Source organism: Balaenoptera physalus (assembly GCF_965194825.1).
Source record: "Balaenoptera physalus genome assembly, chromosome: 1".
NCBI lineage: Eukaryota > Metazoa > Chordata > Mammalia > Artiodactyla > Balaenopteridae > Balaenoptera > Balaenoptera physalus.
In genome coordinates, this window is record NC_138882.1 from 82,489,087 (window position 1) to 82,503,495 (window position 14,409).

General features: G+C 49.9%; 1 protein-coding gene across 10 annotated transcripts in view; it reads left to right on the forward strand.

Moving 5' to 3' along the window:
• Nucleotides 1–14,409, forward strand: part of LOC309658594 (uncharacterized protein) — a 48,796-nt gene that overhangs the window by 25,045 nt on the left and 9,342 nt on the right. For 4 of the 10 annotated variants that reach the window (XR_014262286.1, XM_082457437.1, XM_082457435.1 and 1 more), the window contains exons 3-4: nt 1,935–1,982; nt 14,159–14,200. Coding sequence is in view for 3 of the 10 variants with exons in the window: in XM_082457437.1 (XP_082313563.1) it covers nt 1,935–1,982; nt 14,159–14,200 (90 nt within the window). In the remaining 7 variants the exon portion in view is untranslated. The other 6 variants (XR_014262288.1, XR_014262289.1, XR_014262287.1 and 3 more) reach the window with 5 other exon arrangements.

Below are 14,409 nucleotides of genomic sequence, written 5' to 3' on the forward strand. Positions count from 1 at the left end.
TCAAAGACTTCAGGTTTTAGGGGCGGACAAAGTCTGAGGGACTGGGGTGATTGTGGATTGGGGAAGGAGCCACATCTCCAAAAAGGTGGAGACCAGAATCAGGAAAAAACACTGATAGCATTTAGATTAATTTTATTCCCCTTTTTCCTTGCTTTTCTCATGAGCTGGGAGGTGGGAAAGGGGCTGAGGGGAGCTTAAAGGCAAGTGAGGTATTGGGGGCAGATGCCTAGGTTCAAAAGGGGAGAGAACCCTGCTCCAGCCCTTATGCGACCCATCTGACGGTGTGTTTTTAATGTCTTGTTTTTTAAGAAGGGCCAGAGGAGATAGAAAGAAGACACTATTCTTATCCCCAGTCTCCACCCACATGGTGCTTTCTGGGACAGAGGCTGGGACCATTGTGGGGTAGTAGAGGCTAGAGGCCAGCAGGCTATTTCTGGTACCCCAGGGGCCAGGTTTCTGGGAGAGGCTGAGGCTGCCGCCACGGAACAAGCACACACATGTTCAATGCCTCCTGAGGTGTGGTCCTTGTCACCACGTCCCCCTGGACATTGTGTGTGTGTTGGGGGGGGGGTAGGGTGGAGTGCAGGGCAGAGGTCAGCAAGGAGAGGTAAGCTGCTCCAGGGACCCCATGACGCTTTTTGATTAGGGTGGGAGAAGGAACCTTAGGCTCCCCAACTGTCCTTGTGCTTATTTTCTATCAAGTTGGGGGTTGAGGTTGGCCCCCTCTTTGGTCTGAAGATAATTTCAGACTGAGACACCCCTTTATGAAATGGATGGGCCTGCAGAGCTGAGGCTGGGAGTTAAGTGGGTATTCATGGGTGTTAGAAGTGGGGAGGGGGGCATTCAAAACACCCCTCCTAAAAATCAGGCTTGGATTTAAGGCTTATCTCTGCTCCCCAGCCTTCCTTTTTTTTTCTGGTTTCCTCTGCATTTAGGTAGGTTATCGTCCTGACTTTAAAAAAAAAGAAGAAGAAGAGGAAGAATTCGTTGTGGAATTGAGTTTGATGTAGAAGGAATCACCAACTTACCCCAACACAGACACACACACACACACAAATACACTTCTCTTAGTATTTTAGGAGCTGGGTTACCTGTGGTATACATGTCATTCCTCAAAATCATAATTTAGCCTGAAGCAAATACTGGGAAAGTAAGACTATAAAATACTGAGACTGGGTTTCAGACCCAACATTAAAATTTTTTTAAAAAACTGCTTTGTATTCACACCTTTTGTGTATGTGAGAAAGAGAAGGAGAAGGAGAGAGGGAGAAATTCATAGCTACAGGATATGTCTTTATGGATCCTTAGTGATATGCATGGGTAGATGATAGGTAGATAGGTAATGATAAGAAGGGGGAAGAAAGCTAGAGACACAATATGATTGACAATATCTCAAGTGGATAGCACTTTACAGTTTACAATGCCATTGCATCTAGATGGACAAAAATGTATATCTGACCCCAGACCCTTCATTCTATCTGGAGCATGCTTTCTCATACACCAGGAGCAGCAGGAATCTGTGAGCGGATGGTAGCCATTGGGCAGGGAATTACTCCTCCGGTTTTAAGTCAGAAGGGTCACAGCATCTCCACAGGCTCAGTTCAAAGCCCTGGGCCGGTAAGGTTTTGGACGGAGGTGGAAGGAGGTTGTGAGCATGGGCCTGGGTTAGAGTCGTCCAGTCAAGATGGAGCCGGAGAAGCTCAGGCCAGGGGCCCTGCCTTCCCTGCATGTCTAGGCTTTTCTCTTTTAGCTATCTCCCTGTGCAGCCCAGAGCTCTGGCAGTTGAAGAGGGGAACCTAGACTGTCTAGGTCCTAAAAACATAAGACTAGGAGAAAAGGAGTTGGTGAGAGAGTGTCAGGGAGACAGGGGTGTTAGTGAGAGAAGACTGGAGCCACTCCAAAGACTTTAACCTTTGTATTCTCCTCCTTGACAGGAGCTGGGCATCCGAGAAGAAGCAGCCTCCTTTGTTTCTGGTGTCATCGTAGGTGTCCCCCCTTTGGCTTTGGGGGTATTTATTTTCTTGTTCGTTTGTTTTTGATGGTGGTGTTGGGGGTGAGGATGGAGAAAGAAGCTGGTTCTGCAGTCATCTGGGTTTTCTCCTGTTCCCTACACCTCTCTACCCCATGCCCTGTCTCTTCTAGCTTTCAGCCCCTGATTTCGGTCTGTTCTGATTGTAGTAAGACTTGTATAGTCATTGATAATGGGAATGGAACATGGAGACTTAGGAATGAAGGCCACCCTGCGCCCAGTTCCGTGAGAGAGAGGAGAGGCACTGAGGATTCCGGGGACTCTTTTCCCCCTCTCTCATAGGCTGCTGAGGGCAGAGATGGAGGCCAGTTGACACAGGGGGAGCTGGTTGGTTGCAGAGGAGCAGAGATATCTGCACATGGGTGATAGAGGTGAGAAAGGAGAGGAGTGTGGGTTGCGGTGAAGGGGGACCTGCAGAGCTTAAACAGCTGTGAGTGGGTGTGTGTGCCAGGGTGTGTAAGCATTGGGAGGTGGTACTGCTGGGAATATCTGTAGCTATGTCATTGCATTTGTCTTAGTTGATAGGTTTGTGTGTATGCGCGTGCATGTGTGCATACACAGCACCCTTACACACTCATGCTTTTGCCCCTCAAAGAGACCATTTGCTGATGGCTAACCCTCTACCACCTCTGTCACCTTGTTCTCACCTTTCCAACTCCATAGGGCTCTCAAGCAAGTGAGCAGTGTGTGAGTTCAAGGACAGAATTGGGAGCAGGCAGGGAGGCAGTGTTTAGATAGACCTGAGGAATTTTCAGGCCAGCCTCTCAAGAGGAGAAAAACACTTTGTGGGGAGCGAAGGGTGGTATCCCCAGGGATGAAATCTTCCAGATTATGTCTCCACACCCTTTAAACTCATCTGCCCATATAGAGATTTTTTTTTTCACAGCTTCCCCATGTTTTTTTTACTGCGAATTCTTGCTTTTATTTGTCGCTATCCCATAGAAAATGCAAATATTCTATAGCAAAAGAATAATGTATGATAATGTTCACAATAATGATGCACTTATAAGACAGAAATAAATATCTGAACCCACCCTCTTCCAAATGCAGCTTTCCTGTGTATCTTCAAGGCAAATTAACCTGATAATTGAAACAAAGAACAAATATGCTTTTTACTTAATTACCTAAATATTTCAAGAGAGTTGCTTGATGCCAAAATATATTTTAGGACCCAAATTATAAAGATCCATCCAAAAGCTGCATCCAGAGAGCATAATTCTGGCCATGTTTTTTTATACATGGACCTCTTCAGGGACACAGACAATGGGTGGGCATCAGGCCTGTAGGGGTGGGGGTGGGGACAGGCACTGGCAAAGAATGTATGCTCCTTGGCTATTTGAGACACTTACAGACTCAGATCAGCACCAGGGATTTGGTGTGCTCTCTCCACAGTCTGCCAGAATTTCCCTGGAAGGACTTGGGTGGGGTCTGCAGACCATCTCTCTAAGAACACTGCAGCGGAATCTGCTGTGTGCTGGAAGCAGAGGGCTCTGCTCCAACTGAGGCCTTCCTAGAGAGACTGAGGCTGGTTAGCCAAGCGCAAGGGGCATCTAACGCACCCATTTTACTCCAGCTGTTAACTTCTCTCTGGTCGGCTGTATCCAATTCTCCATAGTAGAAGGGTCCCTTCTGGTCAAAGGAACTGCGGAATAGTCACTAACACACAACACACAACTCCCCACACTCCCCTCTCATCCCCATACCCAGATCCCACAAGACACACCTTTTGTCAATGCCCGCCCTCTGCATCCACAATGGGCTCAATCCACATGAAGGCAAACTCAGACTTGCAGACACACTCACAGAGACACACATTCTTTTATTAATTCATCAGTTACTGAAGGACCTACTGTATAGCACAGGGAACTCTGCTCAGTATTCTGTAATAACCTAAATGGGAAAAGAATTTGAAAAAGAATATAAATATATGAATATGTATAACTGAATCACTTTGCTGTACACCTGAAACTAATACAACATTGTTAATCAACTATACTCCAATACAAAATAAAAATTAAAATAAATTAATTCATCAGTTACCGGGCACCCACTTTGTTTTAGGCATGATGTTAGATACCATAGAGTCGAAAATGTATGAAATCGCCTCTGCCCTTGAGGGGCTGTCTCATTTGCTACCCTTGAATTAGTTTCTTTTTTGAAACTGGAGCAACATGGCTTGGTATACAAATCAATTCCAGTTAATATGATGGTGGGGAGTTTTCTGCTTCTTTCATGGCTTGCAGTTCCATCTCCATTAGAATAAAGACGATGCCCCACTCATGGTCATCCCTGAGCAGGAGCTGTGGGAGATCAGGTTGTCAAGTCCACCCAGACAAAACTAAACAAAAAATTACTTCATCAGGAATCTAGGCAGAGAGGGGGATTCCAAGTAGATAGTGCCAGGACAACTTAGAATAATCTCCATTTTCTTTTGTGCCCCCCCCCCTATATTTGGACACTCTGTTTAGACTGAGGTACCTCTGTAGGAGCCAAAGCCACAGTAAGGTGCAAGGGGATCTAGTTCTTTGTCTAACTATTTGGGGAAATTTAGATATGTACCCACTTCTGTCCTGACCTTGGTTTTTGAGGAATTCCAGTTGAGTCTGAATTTGGGCAATAAGGGTGTGGTTGGGGGATTTCTGCTGGACAAAAAACCGTTTCTGTCCGCCTCCCTCCCCAACAAAAATACAGCAGTGGCTGAAGGGGAAGGGAGGTTCCTGCTGATCCCAACTGCTTCTTGCTAAGCTGTCTGGATGGCCCGGGCCAGGGCAAGGAATTGTGGAGATAAGCTTGGGCCCCACAGAGGGCAGGGAACTTGGTTGGAAATTAGTGACAGAGAAGAAAGGGGAGTGTGCTAGCTACCAAGACAGCCTCTTTCCCACATGCTGGCCCCAGCCCCCAGGAGCTGGGTGAGGGTAGGATGGAGGGGCAGAAAGGTTTGTTTAGGGTGCTTTTAAGGGATCTCGTGGAAGGGCAAATGGGTAAATACTTGTAGGGGAAATTGGTGGTGTGTTCGGAGAAGTGTAGGCCCTATTTAGGATTGCTGGAATGTCTAGAGGATATTGGGTATCCTATAAAGAGGTGTGAGGTGGTACACTGAAAAATATTTGAGGAGGTCTGTAGGCATGAAGAAACCTATAGTTTCTCTGGGGCCTGGCATGGGGGATGTATGTAGGGAATGCATTTAGCAGCACACCAGTAGGATATGTCTACCTGTGAGAGTGGGGAGGGCTCTGCTCTTCTGCAGCTATACCCCACCATAGGCTGGTGTGCTCTCAGCTCTGGGAAGGTGAAGAATTGACACTGTGGAAGTTTCTAGAGAGCCTTTCCCTTGGGTAGGGGCCTTGAGACCCTATGGAGGCTGACAGAGGGGGAAAAGGTGTGCCAAGCACTGCCCTGAGAATGCCCTGAGACCTGGGGAAATCAGGGCATCTGCTTCAGCTCCCTACTGTCACTGTGGTGGGGAAACGCAGGTCCCTGGGCTTTATCCTATTTCAAAGTGCCCCCCACCTCACAATCATGCAGCAATTATTCATACATTTTCCAGTCTTTGAGGGGAGCACCAGATGAAACCCACTGGCACGGGCTTGCATCTAACCAAGGCAAATAGCATTCAGGCTGGGCTTTGTCTTAGACTATGCAGAGGCAGGACCCTGGGGCAGATAAAACCACCTGACTGGGTCTGATGGCCAAACACTGGGCCAAACCCAGTGCACCCCTGTTGGTGTAGGATCCCTGGTGATAGGAACCAACCCATATTAGGCAGAGGGACTGGCTCCCGGTGTCCAAGTCATAGGATTTTTTAGAAAAGGGGCCCAGAGGAGAGTGGGTGGAGGGATGGGGTAACTCGGCACCAGGAAATAGAACTGCTCCCTGTCAGTCACAGCGGCTCAAATGGGGGTCCGCAGCTCGATCTCAGAGGGCTCCGCCAGTCTTGGAGAATCCGGATCCCGCCTGCGGACCAGCGTGTGCCACCGGGAGTTGAGATACGGCATTATTCGCTTCTGATTCTCCCGGCCACATGGGGAGCTGGGTCGGGAAAGCCCGCAACCTGAAACCTTGCTTGGAGAATGATTTTTCTCCCTGTGACCCCGGCTCTCCAGGCACCCGGAGATGGAACCCGGGTTGGGGGTGCAGGGTTCGCGGTTGAAGGCGCACGGGGTGGGGGAAGGGAGAGAAAGCTCTAGCGAGGGCCTCCAGGGCTAGGTCAAATCTGCAGGTGTTGCCCACACTAATGCCAGCTGGGATCCCCAGCCTCCCCTACCTGGAACTTTGGTGCTGCGAACAAGTTCAAGAGATATTCTCATTTCTGCACGGCGAAAAAGGAGGCCCAGCCTCGCTCAGACCCTGCATCTCCCAATAGGAGTCCCAAACTTCCAGGATCTTTCCCTCACTGTTTTGGATTGAAAACCAACAAGGGAGGTTCCCATCCATCCTAAAAGATTAAGATCACAGTCTGGGAGGGATCAGAATCCGAGAAGCACAAAGAATATCCTGATCAGAGAAGGCAGGTAGAGGTAGAATCTCCAGTCATCTGGTTCTTTTTGAGGAGATGTCACCCGATCTCTTTTCCCATCATTGAGCCCTGGACCTGGTGCAATACACCTAGGGCCAAAATGGAAAATGTAGAACCTACAAAAAGAGTGAGGTTGGAGTGCAAAAGCACAAATGGCAATGGATTGGAGATGGCCGGCAGGTCTCGGGGATGCAGCAAAAGGCTGGGAATCAGCACACAGACATAGTAGTTCCTCCCCACCTCACCATTCTCCCGGGGGGAGGGCGCCCCAATTGCGCGCTCCGGCTCAACCTGGAAAGGGGGAGGGGCGGAGCCGGCGGGGGAACGAGGTGGTGACGTCAGGCTCGGCGGAGCCAATCACAGGCTCGCCTGGGGAGGGAGCGTGAAAGGATGAATGAAAAGTCCGGAGCCGGAGCGCGCCCGGGTCAGAGCAGCGGCAGAAGCTACGGAAGGAGCTAGGGAGGTGAGGCCCGCTCTGCCCTGCTCGCCTTGGCTCGGCGGAGGCTGAGATCCCGGCGGCGCCTTCACCCCGGCGCCCGCTGAGCCCTGGCATCTCGGACCCAGGGCAATGGCATTCCGTGGGCGGGAACGTGCAGGGAGGACCGCGCGGGAGAGCACAGATGGGCACACTGGGCTCGATGTAAGTGGCCTGGCTGGCTCGGGACACGAGGTGGGCTAGAGCCTCGGAATCCTGCGTGCCGGCGCCTCCGCCACTAGGGGGGCTGGCCGAGCCCCACACCCTCCTCAGGGCTCCCGGGACCCCCTAGACGATTCCCGTTCCTGATCGGAACCCCCACCAACCCCTAGGGCACCTCTCGCTTCGGACCCCCGGCCATTTTCACAGCCCTGGGTGATTCTGGACCTCTTTGTACAAAGCCATTTCTCTGGGGGGTCCTGCGGGGCCCGGGACTCGGCTCACCTTCCCGGCCCGCCCTCCGCTTTCTTCCCTCTTCCCCATCTCATGGGTGTTCTCTCGGATCCCTTCCCGGGTGTGTCTCTGCCCTTTCCTTCTCTCCTAGAGAGACTCGCTTGGTAGTCCCTGGGTCGCCTCCTCCCACCCCCTTTGGGTTGCTAGGATTTTCCTGTTTCCTTCTGGGACACCTCCGGGGTTTTACCCCCAGGATTTCGCTACCCGCTCCCCCTTTTAGTCGGAGGCTTGGATCCAGCCCTTTCCCCTGCGTGAGCTCCGCTTCGCTTCCACCGCCCTCGCGAGTTGGAAGCTGTGGGGGGGCCGGCTCCGCGCCTCCCCGCTACGACCCCACACGGAGGCTTGGGCTCCGCTGAAAGCTAAGGTTCAGTCTATCGGATGCGCCTGGATCTTCCAAAGGAGGGCAATGTAGACCCCGTGAGGTTTGGGAGGCCTCTGCCTCGGTCCCTGCAGTCTTCCCGTGTGGCACGAAAAGCCCGAGAGTCCCTCCTCCCAGGGACCAGCGGAACTCTCTCGCTTCTGGCTCGAATGGGGAGCGGGAAAAGAGGCGTCGCAAGCTTTGGGGATCCGGGGGCGATTCCCGGACTTCGACACCGTCGGCCGTCGCGTCCCTTCCACGCCTTTTTCAGTCTCTGTCATGTCTGTGTCCCTGTGTCTCTGAGTCTTTTTCCGTCCTGGACTCTGTTTCTCTCTCCGTCCCCCACCTCTACCAGTGCACCCTTTCCCCAGCCCCCGTCGGCGGGCGACCAAGATGCTTCGGCGATACAGGCGTCCGCAGCGGCAGCCGAGAGGCTGCGTGGAAGAGGCGGCGACGGCAGCCAGGAGGCGGGGTTGGTTGTTATCTTTGGTTATCTAGCTGTATGAGTGGTGTGGAGTCTTCATAAAGCTAGATAACCGAAAGTAAAAATAACCCCATACACTGCGCGGAGGGGCCCCGGGAAAGCTGGCGGCACGGGCGGGCGGGGGAGGCCTAAGCGAGGGGCTAGAGCTGCGAGGACCCACGGGCCGTGGTAGGCGAGAAGAGGACCCGGCGGCCTTCGGGCCTCAAGACCGCAACAGTCGGGGCGACTTTCCACCCTCCAACTTCGGTCCGCGCAGGTAGGAGTCGCAGCCCCATAGCCAGGCGCAAAGCAGTACCTTCCCCCGCCGAGTTGGGGGGTGGAGGGTAGCAAGAAAGGGCTTTGTGGTTACCTCTCGGGATGGGGCCTTTTCTGGCAGTCTGCGGATTGGGTCACTGCCGGGGAAGCTGCTCCAAGGGAGAGATCTGTTGAAATCTTGTTGTAGGGTTATTCCGGACGGTGCCGGGGGTTCCTGGGCCAGGCCTCTCCCGTGGGCGCTGGTGAACAGCTTCCCGCAGGCTATTCACAGCTATTGCTGGGGCGGGAGAGTTTGGGCGAGGTCACCTGAGAAGGCTAGCCATTTCTTTGATCGGCTCCCTGAAGCCACGTAGGTCTATCCAGCTAGGTTGGGAGCCGAGAATGGCAAAGTGGAGATAAGTGGAGGTAGACTGGAAGTACTGGGGGTGGGGGCGGGGTCGCTCAGAAAGAGGACAGGGTGGCTGGGGAAGCTTTTTGCCCAGCCTGGGTTCCGGGGTGACGGAGGGCAGAGTATATCTCAGCCCCCTTGTTTTCATATTCTTTCCTCCTTCCCACTCAGGACCTGAATCTGATGTCTTGAAAAGCTTCTCATGCCAGCTTTGTCTTCACTGACTAAAGGGGTTGAGTTGGGGTCTTTCAGGACACCCTACCTCCCCACCCCATCCTCACTGTCTTGGAAATCATCTCCAAGAGCAAATGGCCTCAAGGAGCTCCAACACAAAGGAATTTGTGGCTTGGTATTTATGCTGCCCAGAGAAAGCAAAGAATTAGAGAGATTAATCAGGGCCTTTCCTAAAAGAATCCATTTATCTGGCCTGACCTAAATATTTTAAGCAAAAGAGTGTTTAGGTGCAGTTGAGTGGAGGATGGTCTAGTCACTTGGTAGAATAAAAGTAACTGTAGCAAAACTAGAAGTGGGCCCCCTCTGCATTTATTACCTCTCCCCATCCCGACAACTCCCCACCATCCCCCCACCCCACCCCCACATTCCAGAATACAGGGCAGGGCAGTGAGGAGTCAAAAGAGGGCAGGAGAACTGGACAAATGACCTCGTACTGACTCCCTTTGCCTGTGTAAATTTAAAATTTCCTCCCAGGAGCTGATTTTATAGCTACAAGATTATGATTCAATTATATATTATGTGGGAGAAATATTTGGGAATCCAAACTAAAACAGTTGGGCTCCAGGGTACCTATGTCTTCTTCCTTCTGAGGTTTGGAGGAAAGAGAGATTAACGGCCTTTTTGCTTTTTTCAGCTGTTTGAAATCTGGTTCTTTGGAGGGGCGGTGTGCAGCTGGAGACAGGATTAGGAAGAAAGGGAGCGGGTTTGGGGCAGGCACTATTAACCCCTAACACCACACCTATTTCCCAGTAACAGCACTCTGCCTAGGTGCCTTCCTTTGATCCTCCAGCACTGTGAGGTAGCTGTTACTAACCGCATTTTACAAACAGGAGCTACACATTCAAATGAGTTGCTAATGTCACTCAGTGGTTTCAAATCCAATACTTTTTCTACTTCTCTACTCTACCATGCTTGCCTGAGGGAAGGACTAGAGAGGGTGAGGTAGGTAGACTGGGATGGGAATGAGCTAAGAAGGGAGGGAATCTGTGCATCAGCGGAGAGGGAAACCCCACTGTGAGATGCAAGGCCTGGTTGTGAGCACGGGCTGACTTTTTTTTTTTTTTTTAACTTTTCATGTAGTTATCTGGAAATGTGTATATGGGATCTGCTGAGGCTCATCCACAAGAGACTTCAAACCTATATTATTAGCCACACCATTTGGCTTTATATTATTATTGTTGTATCCCATTAACGCGTTTGACCACAGGATCTCCAAAGGAGAATAGAGGGCCTGAGGGCACTGGTGGGTTGAGGGTTTACATCCTACAAAACAAGCACCTCAATGGAAAGGGGGAATAGAAGGCAGGAGCGATGTGGGAGTGAGGGTTTGTGTCTGCCTCATGCGTACATACGGTGTGTGGGTGTGTGGATAGGGTTGTCAGGAGAATGATGGGTGACAGTGTTTGTGGGCTGTGTATGTCTGCTTATGAGGGTGAGAAACTGAGTGATGTGTGACCTGGTATGAGATTGGATGTGCGTGATCCATGGTGGGTAGGAAGCTCAGATGTGAGATTAGGGATTCCTGGCTACATATAGCTATAAATCCACTAGAGGAAGAGACACTCTGGGATCTGGGGGGTTTTACCAAATGCAGACATCGCAGTGACACCACTGAGTCCTGCCTTCTGCCTCCCCCAACCTTTATACCAGATAGCACTTCCTCCAGCTAAACCCAATAGGAGAACCGATGGAATGGGGATGCGTGGAGGCTGGGTTGAAAGGGGCACAGAAGGGCCTTACCAATTTCTCTTTTGTATCATCACATTTCTGTGTCCAAGAATTTTTAGTTCTGTTCTTCGGATCTTGCTACATCCACCTATTCCTACTGGAAAACAAATTTTAAGCTAGGTTCTTTACCTATTTCTCTCCTCAGCCCTTTATCCCAATACCCTCCCCTATTGAATTCTGAGTCCAGGAGTTCAAAGGAAATTTTCTTCTAAATATTTGTCTCAAGTTTTACATTTTCACTCACACCCTCACCCTGGGACAAAATTTTCCCAATCTAGGCATCAAAAGGATTTTGTTGAAAGGTCCTTACAATAATAGGAATCAACACAATCAGAAAGGCTAGGGAATGAAAGAGAATGAGCAAATGTGACTGAACCAAGGTCTATGTTTAGGTGCCATTATTAACCAGCTTCACATCAGATATTTGTACAGTGGGGGTAAGAATTTATATCCTCAGGGTTGTTACATGGAGCAAATGAAGAATTCTATATAAAAGATCTTGTATGTTATGATACCCACAGGTAAAGAGTAATTCTTAGATTGCAGAGTAGCTAAAAGCTACAGTTTGAAACGACTGTTTGAAAGCATATGATTGATCTCAGAGTGCAAAAAGGACAGCTTTTTGGCATATTCTCGACTGAGGATCTCAAAACACTTAAACTTGAGAAAATTCCTCCTCCTTTTCAGCTTTGGCGTTGAGGAGGGACTCTTGGGACCTGAGGAAGCAGTGTCTGAAGCCTGGGGAGAGGAGGAACAGACCCCGGGAAGCCTGTTAAGGGAAGTGGCTGGAGTCCACGTGGCAGAATGACCATTGTATTTTTTTCTCCTTAATGGATCTTACCATGTATTGGTAAGAGTACTTAAGATTGGTAAACTGACTTATGTAAATAGAGAGGTATGGCTGTGTAAATGATAATTCCAAATTTATTCTATTAAGCTTCTGGAGTTACTAAAAAGAGTTTATTAAATTAAAGGACCAGTTAGGTAGTGGGTATAATTAATGAACCAAAGAGAGTTCTGTCTATCAGTATGCAGACTTTTCTTCATCACTGAATGACTTTAAGAAAGGGTGTTTTCGGGGACTTCCCTGGCAGTCCAGTGGTTAAGACTTCCCGCTTCCAGCGCAGGGGGTGCAGATTCAATCCCTGGTCTGGGAATTAAGATCCCACATGCCACGCAGTGCAGCCAGAAAAAAAAAAGGGGGGGGTTGTTTTCTGTCTTCTTGCCTCCCAACCCCCCACCTTCCCAACCACTGACTCTTTTTTTTTTTTTTTAATATTTATTTATTTATTTGGTTGCTCCGGGTCTTAGTTGCTTCATGTGGGCTCCTTAGTTGTGGCATAAGAACTGTTAGTTGCGGCATGCGAACTGTTAGTTGCGGCATGCATGTGGGATCTAGTTCCCTGGCCAGGGATCAAACCCGGACCCCCTGCATTGGGAGTGCATAGTCTTAGCCACTGTGCCACCAGGGAAGTCCCCCAACTGCTGACTCTTGATTCACAAGGTTGATAACTCACCAGAGAGCACAGGCCCCTCTGCATTCTTCCACATCTGGAAGTCCTTCTGAGGTCTGTACTTCCCAAGGTTTGGGAGTTGGAATACTGATATTTATTTCTTCACCTCCTTTCCACAGTGATGTTCTGGGAATCTTTGACCTTTCCATCTTCCTTCCTTTGCTACTGAGACCTCAGAGATCTTGAGTGGTTATAACACTGTCTCATTCAGAGGCAGGGTGTACCAGCTTCCTTAGTTGTTAAATGAGTTTAGGTTAATGCTTTAAAATCATTGGAGGGAAAGAGTAGACAAAACCATAAAAACATTCTCAGAGCTTTGAGGTGAATGAGGAGCAGGGTTGTGGAAGGTAAGTGTGGGCCAGAGCATATTTAGATAGGAGAGAGGTAAGAGAAAAAGGGGAACCCTTCCTTGCCACCCAGGCTCTCCCAGGGCTCAGAATGACACCCCCCCCCTCCTCTTGCCCTAATCCCCCCATTAAGGCTGCTCTGAGTTTGTTATGACAGCGGCTGAAGGCAGCTGAATTGCTGTTTGCTGTGTCTGCTAATTGGACTGAAGGGTTGGAATCTGGACACTGAAAGAGACCATTGTTGCTGTTTACCTTCCACAACTGCCTCCCTGGGGACCTTCTGGGTGAAGGGGAACAGCACGCCCTCAGGGTCATTGCACCCATTCCCTGTCTCTGCACGAGGGACTGGGGTGGGGGGAAAGTTCATCTCATTGCCTTGGAATGGTTTGAGCTCCCACAGCACAGAATAGACAGGCCCAACACCTGAGTCGGTCTCCAGGCCAGGCTTGGGGCCATTGGGAACTCCTAGGAGAGGGGAGGTTATATGTTTGTCCTTCTCTTCCCTATTCATTCCCTTCTTCAGGGGGCCTAGCATTGCCTCTTCCTCCAGCTGCTCAGGCTTAACCCCTGAAATTTTTCTTATTTGCTTTCTTCCAGACCAGTGATTCTCAACTTGGTTATGCACTAAAATCACCTAGGAAACTTTTAGAAAATACTGATATTTGGGTCCAGCGTATCCCAGAGTGCCTGAGAATGAGGCCTAGATCAGTATCATTTAAAAGGTCTGTTGGTGTTTCTAAATGTGCAGTTAAGGTTAAGAACCACTGATATAGGCTCATCTCTCTGCCTGGGAAACACGCAAACACACACACACACACACACACACACACACACACACCACACACACACCTGTGCACATGCAAGCAGGCACACACATACCCTTTCCTACTTTCCCTACCTTTCTATCACCGCCCCCCCAAGCTCCTAATAGCTATAATACTATCAGGCAGATTGTGTATCTTCCTCATCTTTATTACTAAATTCCTCGTAGGAGCCTTAGAATTTAGGATGGAATTTAGAAGTCTGTAACCTGTCCACTACTTCAACCTGAGCTCTACCCCAAGGGCAGAAACTATGACTCCATCTCCCTGTGGATTTCCAAGTAGGATCCAGATGAGGACTGATCTAATCCGGGGCACTTAAATCATTAGGGATGAAGGAGTGTGAGTTTCAGAGTTTCATTGACTCTTGATCTCTTCCTCCCCCAAAGTAGTATTGGCTATTTGGAGATCTTCAGAGAGGAGAAACTGTCTTCAGAAATACATCTGCCCCTTTCCTTGCTGTTTCCAAATGTTTCTGCTTCTCTTCCCTTTAGCTTCTCGTCTGGGGTGGGTGGGTGGGTTCTCCACCACCCTCCCACCCTCTTTCCTCCACAAGGGCACCAGAGCCGTATCCAGCACCACGGACAGCTCCCAGGCGGTGAGTGAGGTCGCTGTGCTGACCCCCTTTGGGAGGGTTAGGAGGGGATCCTGTCTGCACGGTTATATATCAAAGACTCTAGAATTTTTAATCTTTGGGAGTTGTTTGCAGGCACCTGTTGAGTCTCAGGGAGAGGAAAAGGCTGAGGGCGGTTGCCATTCCGTCTCCAGGAAACTGGGTTTGTCCGCTTTGGGGAGTCTGAATGAGAG